General features: G+C 37.5%; 2 protein-coding genes across 2 annotated transcripts; both read left to right on the forward strand.

Moving 5' to 3' along the window:
* Nucleotides 1-12388: 12388 nt before the first annotated feature.
* On the forward strand, nucleotides 12389-14815 carry LOC145687554 (uncharacterized). The gene is made up of 2 exons (XM_081761020.1): nucleotides 12389-12685; nucleotides 12830-14815. Exons 1-2 carry the CDS (start codon nucleotides 12389-12391, stop codon nucleotides 14813-14815), a joined length of 2283 nt encoding a protein of 760 aa, XP_081617146.1.
* Nucleotides 14816-14911: 96 nt separating this feature from the next.
* Nucleotides 14912-16480, forward strand: LOC145687555 (uncharacterized). Its single transcript, XM_081761021.1, has one exon. The coding sequence runs from the start codon at nucleotides 14912-14914 to the stop codon at nucleotides 16478-16480; it is 1569 nt and encodes a 522-aa protein (XP_081617147.1).
* The last annotated feature ends 5 nt before the right edge of the window (nucleotides 16481-16485 follow it).

Raw genomic sequence — 16485 nt, forward strand, 5'->3', positions numbered from 1 at the left:
GGTGTCTCCAAGGCGCTAGGAAAACAGGTGCGTAGTTAATGGTTAAGTGATTTAAACATGCGGAGCAAAAATCTCACAAGCTGCAAAGCTGAAAGAAAGATTTTTCGCTAATGGCTTGTTCAGTTGGCTACACTGACTATCACTCTGTCACCGAAGTGTGTGGAGATAGCAAAAATAGTTAAAAAAAAAGCAACAAATAAGGAAAGTTTAATTTAAAGTAAAAAAAAAATGAGTTAATTTAGATAAGAAATTTCTGATGGTCAATGTAACCGTATTTCAACTTTTTCAGTTCTTCTAGGTATGCTAATACCGGTTAAAGAAATAGGCATATCTTTGAAATAATAACCACATAAATGCTTTGGTTCTAACGTCAAATAGACTTTTAATAAATTTAACGAGAAAGAAGGTTATATTTACAAAAATCAATAAGAAAGTTAATTTGGATTTACAAAAAAATGAATTAATTGACTTTACTGAAAATGAATCAGACTTTTGACTGTTTTGACCAAATAATATGATTTCTCTTAACACATTCTTCACTGTACAACGTAATATTCAAATTATTTAATCTTGACTGTAAAATTTAGCAACAATCTATTTCTACTCAACTAAACTGACGATATTCGATTCTTTATAATTACCATGACGTAGTTATACAAACAAAAATTTCTATTAAACTGAATATTAATTAACAAAATGATTTATTGTTTTTCCCCTAGGCATAAACGACTATTAAGTAATTCGCCCACAGTTACTACCTCTTTTTATTAATAAAAGAAATGGAAATAAGTTTAAGAATCGGATTGCGGAATGAAAGAATTAATGATTTAGGTTGCTTGCAAGACTTACTGGAGAAATAGTTTAGAAGCGATAGTATGCTTTTGAGAAAATTTAGTGCACTGTTTCTAATGAACTCTACTGAATTTTCAATATTAAAAAAATTGCATAAACCAAACATAGCTTTGTATACATATTATATCAGTTGGAAAATAATACCATTCACAATAAAAATCGTTACACAACACTAACTACACAAATATTTCATATCCAAATGCACTACACAGAAATATATATATATATATAGTACTGCTATTATTATAATTTGGCCAATTGATCAAAATAATTACATTGTCGACGCTTTCTGATTTTCTCACTGATTCCTTATTTTGCGAATAAACGTTTCTCCATAGCTATGGACCCTATCTGCGTTCGTTGCTCAGATAGGTACCTCCGAAGGGATTTACTCGAGTATCTTAAATTTGTTTACCTTATTTACGAGACTCTAACGATATTACGGGATAAGAGTGTTTACACTTATTTGTCTGAAACTTACTCAACATAGCACGTCTTTGGAACCTTTATCTTGATTGTTTCTTTTAAGAATGAGTATAATAAAAATTGACAAGTTACAATAAAATCATATTAAGCCTGTTTACCGCTCTGACACATATTTCCCTAACACAACCTATACAAATGTTAAAATTTGAAAAACTAGACTTTGACGCTAAATCATAGTTTACTCAAAACAGAAATTACATTACATTCACACATCTTAAACGCGATTTATGTTTAAAAGAGAAATAATCCATACTTGATATAAATAAATACTGGATTGCATATAAATGATTATAATGACGGCTTCAAGGATCTAAATATTGACACATTACGATTACAAATAAATGCATGATTGAAGATCAAATCAAAGTATACAAATTTCACTAGTAAAATAATCAAAAATTTTATGGTACTTATTCAAGAATGAAATTAACAGTTCCTATATCAGTGAATTAATTTTGGAAATGCAACCAAGGCATTAGGCTATTTGTTTACTTCTTTTAAAAAGAAAGAAAAAAAAAATGCTCTAAATGTTTACGGACAGTTCCGTATGAATAAACAATGTCCCGAAGTTTCTAGGAAAAGGTGAGTATGGAGATCACGAATCACGGAAATATTGGCCATAGTCCTTCTTCAATAAAGAAAATAGCAGAATACTTTGTCCTACCTTAATAAGTCCTTCCGCTTATATTTCCACACTTCAGAAGAAAACTGCACTGTACTTAACTGACCGTCACAATGCTTCCTAATGTCCCTTCTCAGACCCCGCTGTCCTCTGGATTCAACTCCCGGAGAAGAGGTCCACGTTTGTCTGAAGCGTCTGGGTCTTCGTGTGGCAAGGCATCTGTTCCAAGTATCGGGGATCGAACCCGTGTCTCCGTCCTTCATCTCCATGTTGTTGAAATGCAACGATGCGTCACTTATCAAATCCATCTGCACTTAAATTTCACTCGCACAGTTTATATATATATCCGCCATACATCGCACTACTTTTCCTGTCTTTGCACTTTATGCGGGAAATCAACGTATATAGAATCACAGACTCACTTCAACATCACCATTTATGTAGCGTTACCGTAAGATGATAAGAATTATCTGTCGATGTTTTAAATATTTGTATAAATAATCTTGTAACGACGAAGTTGCTGTGGATAACGCGTGATTTAAGTAACTGGCTGCTAACGGGTGTCTAGCTAGCCATTTTTCTGAAATTTAAACACTTAAATATATATATATATATATGTACATATGAGTTGACGTACGCTTATGAATCGCGTGTTGGTGATGTTTTCACGATGAAGTGTCGACTTAGAGTAACATCCTTTCCGTGTAGGCGTTCTCCCAGCTTTCTTTATTTTTTTAAAAAAATAGACGCTTCATTCTTCTCTTTGTGAATTTTGAATTTCGGATTCTGATTCGCCGCTTTAAGTTCGTGACACCATTTCCCAAAAATCGGTTGATAATTTGGCTTGGGTTTCTAGCGTCTGTTCTGGGCTCGTACGTGATGTTAAAGCGTTTCATAAGCACTTGCGAAGATTGTAGATAAAAAATTTTGGTTCCTGTGTGTCTGTGACGTGATATTTGCGATATCGAGGTACTTAGGTAGTGCGACAGTATGGCTGGAGTAACAATACCATCGACTGGCGAGGTAGAAAAGTGGGTGGTCAATTAGTGCGGTTACCGTCTTATGTTTTTTTTTCTTTCTGAAAAGCAGAGAAACTTCTTTACCTGGGACAAATGAAAGAGGTTCGCTTGGCTGCTAAATGAAACAAAATAAAATTTTCCTTGACTTTTTAAAATAAATTGAATTTACATATAACGATGTTTTAATTTGAATATATGAACAATTAATTAAGTGTGTGAGCGTAATTGTCACAATACCCCCCTCCCAAGATGTAGCAAGTGCTGCAACAGAGTGAGGCACGGCTGCATCTAAGGAGAAGTAACATTTGATAAATATAAAAGTTCAAATTTTGACAAAAAGTACAAATACATGAAAATCCTAACCCTAATCTATGTTGAAGAAGAAAATTTATAAATTCACCAAAAATCCGAACCCTAATGTTAAAATTTCGTGCAAGCTGAGAGAGATAATCTCAATCTAGATGAGAGGTCTCAGGTATTGAGTTGTTGGTCAGTTCAAGCTGCTGGACACAAGCTTATGAGGCATGTTTTAAATAATATGACCTTATTCTTAATTGTCTCTTGGAGTTCTTCTTTATTTTCTATGCGCGGGATACGACTTCTTATATTTCTTCCAAAGTGCTGGCTGCCCTAGGTAATAAAACAACAAAACAACAATATTATATAATCTTCAGCGTCTTTTGTATCATCGGGAAAGAGAGCATTGGTTACAGAGGGTGGCATGGAGCTTCAATTCCTCCATGTGCGAGGGCAGAGCCACTGCTCGCACTTTTGCTTTTATTCTTCGGCCATGATTCATCTTCAGTACCATAACTTTAAAATATAAGGAGAGTAAAATTATTAAGGCAAAGTTCCATGTCGCGAACATCCAATTGTTGGAACTTGCAAACATCTTGGTGGAATTGTCATCTGCTCGCAGCTCGTAGCTCACTATTCTTAGGCTCGGCGCGTTCTCGCAGGTATCATCACCAAGGGGAATGGGTGCGTTGAGTCTCTGCTCTAAACGCAAAACTCCACTTCAGAGAGCTCAAATCGGGAATCCATCTCTACCGATTGCTCCGTATACAGGCACTTCTTCGTGCATAACAAAAATTACATCTCCTGGGCCGGTTTCAATGCTGGGTTGCGCACATTGGTGAACATCTTTTTCCAATCTTCCTCTGTAATTTTGATTGCCTCACATCCGATATCTGAAATAAAGTTAAAACAAATGCTGGTAAACAAGTTCATTTCTGGGCATTATGCTTCCATATAGTAGATATTCTTATTCTTTATGTTTAACTTCTAGGGTTAGCCGCTTGGATAGGAGATGCAGGTACATTCAACTGAGCTATAGACACAATTCTCTTATATTTCTTTCATCAGTTTCCTGCTAAGTTTTCTTTCTTCGCGCTAGTACTTTATTCTTGACTTATACTTTTCTTGCAGTATCTTCTTGCAATTTTTCTTTACTTCTTGCCTACAATCATTCTATTTCTGTGCTTCCATTAGTTTTCATGCCATTGTGTATCTTAGTCTGTTTTCCAGCAAGCTGTCACGTAACCTCGACTCGACCCTGGACCGTTGGAGTCAATTTTTAGTATGCAACTGTCATGGCCGGGTGAATGGTGACAATGCCGATACCATTCTTGTCATTTTCCAGGCTTTCCTTGGTACAATGTGAGTACTGCCAATTGTCATTGCTCATTTCCTGAGTGCTCACCACTTTCCTATTGGCAATCAATGTATCCTGTTGGCCACTTTTACATTCTGCTTCTGACTTGTGGTCTTCTTCTCTGGTGCCTTCATCATGAAAATAACTTCTTGGCGGATTTGCTTCGTTCTGCCAGTTGTCGTCACTTATCTCCTGTGTCTCTACTGCTCTGGCCTGACTGTGTATATCTTGCCGGTCACATGGACTTCTCTGGCCGTTGTAAGTTCTCCATGAATCTGGGTCCTCGAACTCAAGTACTCCTTTTCCTTCTTCATTTCTGGAGTCTTCTGCCCATTTTCTCCGTGTCTTCGGGTGATTATTCCTCCTGACATAGTTATGGCTGCGTTGCCATCCAGCACGTTTGTCGTGGAAACCTTTCATTCTTGTATTTTTGTTTCGTCTTGGTTGTATTCTTGTCCTCCCAGGGATCATTCTTCCACGCAGTTTACGTTTGCTCTTGAATTTTGGAGCGTTCACAGCGTTGGAAACACTTGTGCTTATCTCTGCAGGTGTGGGGGTCTGTTTGACCTCCTGGTGTGTATCCTGCACAATTGCTTCTGATGGAAGTTCCTCCAGTACTTCCGTGTTTGACTTCTCATGTTCGTCCAGTCTCCTGGCTTGCTCCTGTCGTTTCCTCGAGAGGTATTCTGCCAAATGGTCTTGTTTTTCCATGAACTTGTCAAGTTTTCTATCTAGTTCTTCTATTTTCTTCCTCTGTGCTTCTCGAAATTCTTCGTTTTTCTTGTTCTGTTCTTCTATATTCTTCCTCTGTTCTTCTATATTCTTCCTCTGTTCTTCTATAAATTCTTCGTTTTTCTTCCTCTGTTCTTCTCTAAATTCTTCGTTTTTCTTGTTTTCTTCTTTTAGTTGTCTCATGAACTCATGTAACGCTGATAGAAGAGATTCCTGAAAATCGCCATTAGTGCTGTTCGGCCTGTGATGCTGTTGAATGTTGTCTCTACTTCCTTGAGTGACATCATTTTCCATAACTGGACTTGTATTCCTCTGGTCACCACATTCAGGACAATTTTGAGCCTCATCCGTGGGATCCAAATCCTGTTCCCATAGGTCACGTCCACACGTGCGACAACGTTGTGCTTCTTCCATGGCAGACATCCTGTTTCTTGGTCGTTGCCTCAAGGTAGATGGCCTCAACTGTGGCATCTGCAAGTAGACTTAAATAACTGGATTGTCAGAATAATTCTTATTAATATTTGTCTAAAATTAATTCTAATTATCTGACCTATGCTGTCAATCACTCTAAATTTCGTACTCTAAGTTCACCTTAATACGCAAAAATATTACTATTTCATCAATGTAGCATGCCAAGCTACTTTAGCACCACACGTTTTCCACAACAACTTAGTTCATTCTTTTTTTTTTTTTTTTTTTACTATATTCATATGTATATTTATGTGTATATACAAATAGTATATTAATTAACAGATAACATGTCTAAAACACAATAATATGTAAGTAATAAAATGCATGTGTAAATAAAAGTATTATATCTAACCTATTCTAAACATATATCTATATATGACTATATAATTATATTAATACTAATGTTATTCACTAGAAACAAACTTAGCTAAATTTATGCATCAATATGCCAAGAATTTGCATGTTCACTTATATTAGTCGCTTACCTGGTGCATTACCTTTTTGTTTTCTTCTTTCCTTCTTTTCTTCTTCTTTTTTTTTAACAAAGAAAATGGTGTATCTCTTTTCTCTTCCAATCACACAAACCAACAAACAAACATGAGGTAAGAACAATTATTATTATTATTATTATTATTATTATTTACGCATGTGCTGAAATGAAATAAAATTGGTTGCGAGGGGGAGTAGAACGCTTAATCGTTCCCTACGGGTAATCTCGAAATAATGCTTCTTTGAATACAAAGTTACCTAATTTCCTATCACGCTTCCCATTCTTAATTTTAGTATTACGGAATAGACTTGATTACTGTTTTCGTTCGCTGTTCGAAATTTACTATGTAAGCTTCTCCAAACTAGATTTCCTACTTTTTTTTTTTAACGCTTACTACGCTTTTCGGTCCTGAAAGAAAATTAACTACGCATGTTGGTCCTTCAAATGAGATTAACTACGCATTCGGGTTCCTGAAATAAGATTAACTACGCATTCGGGTCCTTTAAATAAAATTAACTACGCATTCGGGTCCCTGTTCGGGAAGCCATTTCTTGTAACACTATACTTTGGTCCCTGTTCGGGCGCCATTTCTTGTAACACTGTACTTTGGTCCCTGTTCGGTTGCGCCATTTCTTGTTACACTGGGGGTTCCGGTATTGGAAGCCAAGTTTTATAACGATTGAAAATTACTAACAATGAAAGGAAAATTTCTGCTCGGGCTGCCAAATAGAATTACTGCGTGATATTACGAATAAGCAGATCTTACGTATTCGGGCGACGAGGAATATGAAACGTATTGTTTTCGGAATTCGATTCCTTATCTCTAATTTGCATATTTAATCTGAACTAGAACGAATAATTAAGGCACTCATGGATGAGCCTAATATGCATCAGAGAAATGAATACCTGACCTTGTACTTGAAAAGTGAATGGTATTGATGAGCGACAACTCATCTGCCTATTACACAAATAAAAAAAAATGAATGAGAGTTTGGAGAATTGAAGTTGACTCCACGGGGCTCGAACTTCAGTTCTCCAAGGTAAAGATACAGTTTTGCTAAGATGGTTAGGAATTAAAAAAATGATATATATAACGAAAGATGACCTAAGTCTAATCGATCCTGTTTTCCCCATAACGGTGTCTCCAAGGCGCTAGGAAAACAGGTGCGTAGTTAATGGTTAAGTGATTTAAACATGCGGAGCAAAAATCTCACAAGCTGCAAAGCTGAAAGAAAGATTTTTCGCTAATGGCTTGTTCAGTTGGCTACACTGACTATCACTCTGTCACCGAAGTGTGTGGAGATAGCAAAAATAGTTAAAAAAAAAGCAACAAATAAGGAAAGTTTAATTTAAAGTAAAAAAAAAATGAGTTAATTTAGATAAGAAATTTCTGATGGTCAATGTAACCGTATTTCAACTTTTTCAGTTCTTCTAGGTATGCTAATACCGGTTAAAGAAATAGGCATATCTTTGAAATAATAACCACATAAATGCTTTGGTTCTAACGTCAAATAGACTTTTAATAAATTTAACGAGAAAGAAGGTTATATTTACAAAAATCAATAAGAAAGTTAATTTGGATTTACAAAAAAATGAATTAATTGACTTTACTGAAAATGAATCAGACTTTTGACTGTTTTGACCAAATAATATGATTTCTCTTAACACATTCTTCACTGTACAACGTAATATTCAAATTATTTAATCTTGACTGTAAAATTTAGCAACAATCTATTTCTACTCAACTAAACTGACGATATTCGATTCTTTATAATTACCATGACGTAGTTATACAAACAAAAATTTCTATTAAACTGAATATTAATTAACAAAATGATTTATTGTTTTTCCCCTAGGCATAAACGACTATTAAGTAATTCGCCCACAGTTACTACCTCTTTTTATTAATAAAAGAAATGGAAATAAGTTTAAGAATCGGATTGCGGAATGAAAGAATTAATGATTTAGGTTGCTTGCAAGACTTACTGGAGAAATAGTTTAGAAGCGATAGTATGCTTTTGAGAAAATTTAGTGCACTGTTTCTAATGAACTCTACTGAATTTTCAATATTAAAAAAATTGCATAAACCAAACATAGCTTTGTATACATATTATATCAGTTGGAAAATAATACCATTCACAATAAAAATCGTTACACAACACTAACTACACAAATATTTCATATCCAAATGCACTACACAGAAATATATATATATATATAGTACTGCTATTATTATAATTTGGCCAATTGATCAAAATAATTACATTGTCGACGCTTTCTGATTTTCTCACTGATTCCTTATTTTGCGAATAAACGTTTCTCCATAGCCATGGACCCTATCTGCGTTCGTTGCTCAGATAGGTACCTCCGAAGGGATTTACTCGAGTATCTTAAATTTGTTTACCTTATTTACGAGACTCTAACGATATTACGGGATAAGAGTGTTTACACTTATTTGTCTGAAACTTACTCAACATAGCACGTCTTTGGAACCTTTATCTTGATTGTTTCTTTTAAGAATGAGTATAATAAAAATTGACAAGTTACAATAAAATCATATTAAGCCTGTTTACCGCTCTGACACATATTTCCCTAACACAACCTATACAAATGTTAAAATTTGAAAAACTAGACTTTGACGCTAAATCATAGTTTACTCAAAACAGAAATTACATTACATTCACACATCTTAAACGCGATTTATGTTTAAAAGAGAAATAATCCATACTTGATATAAATAAATACTGGATTGCATATAAATGATTATAATGACGGCTTCAAGGATCTAAATATTGACACATTACGATTACAAATAAATGCATGATTGAAGATCAAATCAAAGTATACAAATTTCACTAGTAAAATAATCAAAAATTTTATGGTACTTATTCAAGAATGAAATTAACAGTTCCTATATCAGTGAATTAATTTTGGAAATGCAACCAAGGCATTAGGCTATTTGTTTACTTCTTTTAAAAAGAAAGAAAAAAAAATGCTCTAAATGTTTACGGACAGTTCCGTATGAATAAACAATGTCCCGAAGTTTCTAGGAAAAGGTGAGTATGGAGATCACGAATCACGGAAATATTGGCCATAGTCCTTCTTCAATAAAGAAAATAGCAGAATACTTTGTCCTACCTTAATAAGTCCTTCCGCTTATATTTCCACACTTCAGAAGAAAACTGCACTGTACTTAACTGACCGTCACAATGCTTCCTAATGTCCCTTCTCAGACCCCGCTGTCCTCTGGATTCAACTCCCGGAGAAGAGGTCCACGTTTGTCTGAAGCGTCTGGGTCTTCGTGTGGCAAGGCATCTGTTCCAAGTATCGGGGATCGAACCCGTGTCTCCGTCCTTCATCTCCATGTTGTTGAAATGCAACGATGCGTCACTTATCAAATCCATCTGCACTTAAATTTCACTCGCACAGTTTATATATATATCCGCCATACATCGCACTACTTTTCCTGTCTTTGCACTTTATGCGGGAAATCAACGTATATAGAATCACAGACTCACTTCAACATCACCATTTATGTAGCGTTACCGTAAGATGATAAGAATTATCTGTCGATGTTTTAAATATTTGTATAAATAATCTTGTAACGACGAAGTTGCTGTGGATAACGCGTGATTTAAGTAACTGGCTGCTAACGGGTGTCTAGCTAGCCATTTTTCTGAAATTTAAACACTTAAATATATATATATATATATGTACATATGAGTTGACGTACGCTTATGAATCGCGTGTTGGTGATGTTTTCACGATGAAGTGTCGACTTAGAGTAACATCCTTTCCGTGTAGGCGTTCTCCCAGCTTTCTTTATTTTTTTAAAAAAATAGACGCTTCATTCTTCTCTTTGTGAATTTTGAATTTCGGATTCTGATTCGCCGCTTTAAGTTCGTGACACCATTTCCCAAAAATCGGTTGATAATTTGGCTTGGGTTTCTAGCGTCTGTTCTGGGCTCGTACGTGATGTTAAAGCGTTTCATAAGCACTTGCGAAGATTGTAGATAAAAAATTTTGGTTCCTGTGTGTCTGTGACGTGATATTTGCGATATCGAGGTACTTAGGTAGTGCGACAGTATGGCTGGAGTAACAATACCATCGACTGGCGAGGTAGAAAAGTGGGTGGTCAATTAGTGCGGTTACCGTCTTATGTTTTTTTTCTTTCTGAAAAGCAGAGAAACTTCTTTACCTGGGACAAATGAAAGAGGTTCGCTTGGCTGCTAAATGAAACAAAATAAAATTTTCCTTGACTTTTTAAAATAAATTGAATTTACATATAACGATGTTTTAATTTGAATATATGAACAATTAATTAAGTGTGTGAGCGTAATTGTCACAACACTGAGTCTCAATAAATGACAGATCATATTACGATGTTGCCACGTCAGTTTCGTAGAGAAAAGTGATTAGACACGAAGACATTTTATACACAATTTACTAGGAAGAGAAATTCATTTTTTTTTATCTGCTTTTGTTCTACGCAACGCTTTCAAGCTATTAATTAACTATATTCTATAAGCAAAAATTATTTTCCAAAGAATGAAACCTTATAAATTTATCTACAACTAATAAGCACATTATATAACGGTGGGAGTCAACACAACACAACGCAACGCAAAATTTGCGATTTAGTTTGTAATCGTTATAGTAGTTATACTGACATTTAGAATTTTGCGTTGCGTTAATGTGTGTAGAAATTTGCTAAGACAGCTATGGAGTGTGGCCCTCAACACATTTGTGGTGCTGAATAAGAAAGGTGTAGCGATGCAAAATATTTACACAAGCCGTCATTTCGACAAAACAGTACATTTAAAAAAAAAAAAAAAAAAAAACAATGGTATTTCATAAGCTATGTTGCACTCCTCTGTGCAGTTTACCTTATGGGACATAATCATTATGGCTATAAACACATCGATTAGTGAGCAAATTTGGACTCAAACTACATTAAAGGGGCGCACCAATATGAAATCATTACACATGTCTCGCCTTTCGAACAACATAGAATATTAATGCCCTCAAAAAATTGATTTCATAAGCAATGGTGCATTTCTCGGTCCAGGTTCACGTTAATGCGGTATTATACTCGAACTATAAATGCAATGCAGCGATTTCTGGTCAAAGCTTGACTCAAAATGCATTAAGGTGAACTAAAATCATATTTTGCGAAATTTTCTCAGAAAACGGTAAATAAGAGCTGTGCATTTATCTACAATTAAGTACCTCTAAGATACAAATTAAGAATAGGAATATCAACACGAAATCATTACCTATGTATCTCGCTGTGTGTGCAAAAATTTCGTATTATCCTAAAATATACAGGGTGCTACAAAGTAACACCGACAACGTTTGGGAGGTGATTCGTGACACTAAGAAAGACGAAAAGTGTAGGTGTTGAGTGTATTTTTTTCTTTACAAAATATTAAGTCTGAACAGCTATAACGTAACAGAATAGATGCCAGGCTATGGTCAGTGTCCTTGGCTCCCTTCGCTCTCGGAGGGTGGCCTTTTTTCTCCCCTTCCTTTTTTTGTAGAAAGTGAACATGAGCCGCCACGAAGGGCAGTGTGTGTGTGTGTTTTTTGACAGTTGAAACGTGTGTGTGGATGTGTCTTGTGTCGAACTATTGTAGTGCAATAAAAACATTCAGTGAGAACTTCACATACAGTACATACCTGTGTCCACTAATGTATATTAAATAGTTTGTTAATTAAATTAGCTATATTTTAACCAGGTTCCGATCATTCCTCTAAACAAACAACAAGTAACGAGACGCAGGGAAGGTTTAGTAAATAATAGGAAATGCTTTCGTGCATGCATCCCGAACATTTGGTCCTCCGGGCTGGATTTTGCTATTACAAAAAATCGTAAAGAATAAAACAGAGCAATATTTTGAACTGTGTGTATATATGGTATTGTCTTTTTAGTGTGTTTCAAAGAAGAAAGAAAAGTGAAATTGTAAAGAACACCAGCGTAATTTGTGCAACAGCTGAACTGCCTGTGTCTCGTCCCCCCCCCCTCCTTGTTTGTTTAGCCGTGCAGTGAAGAGTGACCAATGATGGAACAATTACTTGCTTCCAAAACTGTCACCAAACGCGAAATAACGCGTTTGGAGAATAAAATAAACAGTGAGTCCTTCAATAAAGCATTAGTTAATACTTACATAGAGAAGGCGAATCAACTAGCAGATGACTGTAAAAAACTTGTGTTAGATCTTACAAGAACCTGTGATCAAGAGACATTTGATACGTACGACAAAGAAATAGAAACAATGCAAGACAGAGTGGACGAATTATTTGATAAATTGGTGGCAATGAAACAATCAGAAAGTGTTTCATCAACATCAAATGAAAACGTAACCTGTTCAAAACTGAGTGAAGTGCGATTACCGAAGTTGGAATTACCAACATTTGATGGTTCCTTAAAAGATTGACTGTCGTTTCGGGATCTTTTCGTGGCATCCGTGGATAGTAATACATTACTGAGTGGAGCGCAATAGCTTCAGTATTTGAAGGCATCTTTGCGTGGCGAAGCGGCAATACTTGTACAATCATTGTCGGTGACCGATCAAAATTACACAGAGGCGTGGGAAATAATCAATGCTCGGTACCAGAATAAACGCGAACTCGTAAATGATACAATACAAAGACTGATTCGTCAACCGTGTGCAGTAGCCGATTCACCAGCTTCTCTAAGACGGCTTGTGGATACAACTAATGAATGTGTGCGAGTTCTGAAAGTGTTCGACATTCCTGTGGAGCATTGGGATGCTATACTAGTGTACCACATAACTGAAAAACTGGATAGTGATTCGCGAGAACAATGGGAGCTATCAATTAACTCGAACGAACTTCCAACTTTCGCAGACTTATCGCAGTTTCTCAACCAGAGATCGCGCACACTCGCGGCTTCCGCGACAAGCAAATCGAATAAACCTCAGGCTCATAAATCGGCAAGTTCGTCCGGAAAGAGCAGGACAGTGGCGTATCATGCTTCGGCAGATGTGACATGTGTGAAGTGTGGACTGCAGCACGCGCTGCATAAATGCAAGGATTTCGTTCAAATGTCAGTAGACGACAGACATTCCTTTGTAAAAGGTAAGCTTTTGTGCTTCAATTGCCTAAAAGGAACACATAAACTTGCTCAGTGTAAATCAGGTGGGTATCATCGCTGTACAAAGCTGCATCGTACGTTACTACATTTTGACAGGAAGCCCGAAGGTGATTCTTACTCCCAGTGCGCTCAAGATGTGTCTTCCCACGTAGCAGCTGATGGGGGAACAATGATAACTGTTCTTCCTCAAGTGTTGCTGTCCACAGCAGTGGTAAAGGTTAAAAACAACAGAAGGCAATTTCAATCTTTTCGAGCATTACTTGGCTGTGTATCAGAGGTAAGTTTTGTATCTGAACGGTGTGCTCAAGCGCTGGGACTCCCAAGACGTAGTGCAAATATAACTATTTCGGGAATAGCTTCCAGTAGTGCATGCAATTCACGTGCAGTTATAGATCTTGCTTTTAAGTCAAGATACAATAACGGTGAATATTCAACAACAGTGACTGGAGATATGCCTAGACAGGCTCTCACTAGGGTTAATGAGTGGGTCCATATCAAGGATTTAGATCTGGCTGATCCGGGGTTCTACAAAACAAGTGGTGTGGACATACTACTCGGTGCGGACGTGTTTCCATTACTCGTCCAAGGAGGCAAACGCATGGGCTCTCAAGGTGCGCCCATCGCATTGGAAACGGCACTGGGTTGGGTGTTATCGGGGAAAGTGAATTGCAGTGGTTCATCGGCAGTATCCGCATTTCATGTGTGCTGTGATCTAGATGTATCATTGAGGCGATTGTGGGAGATCGAAGAAGTACCGTTTGTGCGTCCCTTAACAGTAGAAGAAAAGGAATGTGAAGAACATTTTGCAGCGACGCATCGAAGAGTTATTGGTCGATATGAAGTTAGCCTACCGTTCAAGACCAATCACTCTGACCTTGGCTATTCTCGTGATATAGCAGTGAAACGACTCCATCAACAAGAGAGAAAGTTTGTACAGTGGCCTGGCTATCAGGAAAAATATTGCAGGTTTATGGCAGAATATTTAGAACTCGGTCACATGGAAACTATTTCACCAAGTGAAGACAGTGTGTCCCCAACAACAAGTTGCTACCTTCCTCACCATACCGTTTTAAAGGAGAGTAGCACAACTACTAAACTGCGTGTAGTGTTCGATGCTAGTGCAAAAACCACGACAGGTGTGTCATTGAATGAAACTCTCATGGTCGGTCCAAGGTTGCAAGAGGATCTCACGTCTATTGTGCTGCGTTTTCGAACTCACCCGGTGGCCCTATGTGCAGACGCAAAAATGATGTTCAGGCAAATTCGCGTGAAGCAAGAAGACGCAAACTTTCAACGCATTGTGTGGAGATCGGATCCGAAACAGCCTATTCAAGACTACAGGTTCCTCACAGTCACATATGGGACCGCATGAGCACCATTCTTAGCAACAAAATGTCTCCAGCAGCTGGCCGTCGACGAAGGACACAACTTCCCGTTAGCATCACCAGTTGTGCTTAACGATTTCTTCATGGATGATTGTCTAACTGGGAGTAACTCGGTGACAGAAGCAATTCATCTGCATTCACAACTAGTACAACTGTTAGAAAAGGGAGGGTTTGAATTGCGCAAGTGGGCGAGTAATGAACCAAGTGTTTTAGAGTCCATTCCAAGTCATTTAAGAGAAACAAACGCGATAGATCCTTGGGATGATAATGATGCTATCAAGGCATTAGGAGTGCAGTGGTGTCCGTCTCAATATACATTCTGCTTCAAAATCACCGTACCAAAGACTCGTAATAGTGTTACGAAGAGACAGTTATTTTCTGGCTTGGCCAAACTATTTGATCCATTGGGGTGGCTAGCTCCTACTACCATAAAGGCCAAACTTCTCATGCAGGAGATCTCGAAGCTAGGAATTGGCTGGGATGACCCACTTCCAAGCAACATCATCAAACAATGGCATGACTATTGCGATGAACTTCCACTGCTGCAGGAAGTGAGAATCCAAAGATGTGCCATTCCACACGATACAAGGGAAGTCCATCTCGTTGGGTTCTGTGACGCGTCAGAGACTGCGTATGCTGCTGTAGTGTATGTGAGATGTGTGCGAAATGACGGAAGCATTGCAGTGAACATGCTAAGTGCAAAAACAAAGGTGGCCCCTATCAAAAGACAAACGCTGCCACGTCTTGAACTATGTGCCGCAGTGCTCCTAGTGAAAGTAATAGACTTTGTATCTCAATCCCTTAAAGTCGAAATAGTCAGCACGAGTGCCTATTCTGATTCGACGGTAGCCCTTGCTTGGATTGCGTCATGCCCAAGTAGATGGAAGACATTCGTGGCAAATCGAGTAAGTGAAGTGCAACAAAGAAGTAACATCAAGTGGTATCACGTGAACAGTGAGACCAATCCTGCAGACTGTGCGAGTCGTGGTGTTAGACCGTCCGAGCTGATCAATCATCGATTGTGGTGGACGGGCCCAGAGTGGTTAGCAGCAGAAACAGTGCCAGCTGTAGATGTTAACGATGAAACCTCAGATGCAGTGATTGTTGAACAAAAGACGTCAGTTACTACAATGCACGCCAAGGCAGATATTAGCCTTCTTTCAAACTACTCTTCGGTAGCAAGATTAAACCGTGTGACAGCTTGGTGCAAACGATTTATAAATAATTCAAGGAGTAAACCTGACGCAAGGCTACACGGACCCTTGACTGCGAGTGAGTTAGAGGAAGCATTGTTTTGCTGGATTCGGTTGGTACAAGAGGAGGAATTTTCTCTAGAGCTGAAATGTCTTAAGGAAAACGGTGACGTACCAGCACAAAGTAAATTACTTTGTCTGCATCCATTCATAGGCAATAAGGGTCTGCTTAGGGCAGGAGGAAGGCTGCAAAGGACACAATTAGATTTTGACGAGAAGCATCCTATTCTACTGCCACGGAAACATACTTTAACCGAACTCATTGTGCGTGACGAACATGTAAAAAGTTTGTATGCTGGTCAACAGCTACTTCTGTCAGTTCTTCGACAGAAGTACTGGATACTAAGAGGAAGAGATAAGGTGCGCCTGATTGTGAGGCAGTGTATAACCTGCCACTGATTCTC

This window comes from Thermobia domestica, chromosome 6, assembly GCF_964235325.1.
Source record: "Thermobia domestica chromosome 6, izTheDome1.hap1.1, whole genome shotgun sequence".
In the NCBI taxonomy this organism is placed as follows: Eukaryota; Metazoa; Arthropoda; class Insecta; order Zygentoma; family Lepismatidae; genus Thermobia; species Thermobia domestica.

Bases quoted from the DNA above. Each gene is read 5' to 3' on its own strand.
- LOC145687554 (XM_081761020.1), top strand. From the start codon at position 12,389: ATGGAACAATTACTTGCTTCCAAAACTGTCACCAAACGCGAAATAACG. The intron at 12,686-12,829 runs GTAACCTGTTCA...GGAGCGCAATAG, and splicing joins CATCAACATCAAATGAAAAC to CTTCAGTATTTGAAGGCATC.
- LOC145687555 (XM_081761021.1), top strand. From the start codon at position 14,912: ATGGATGATTGTCTAACTGGGAGTAACTCGGTGACAGAAGCAATTCAT.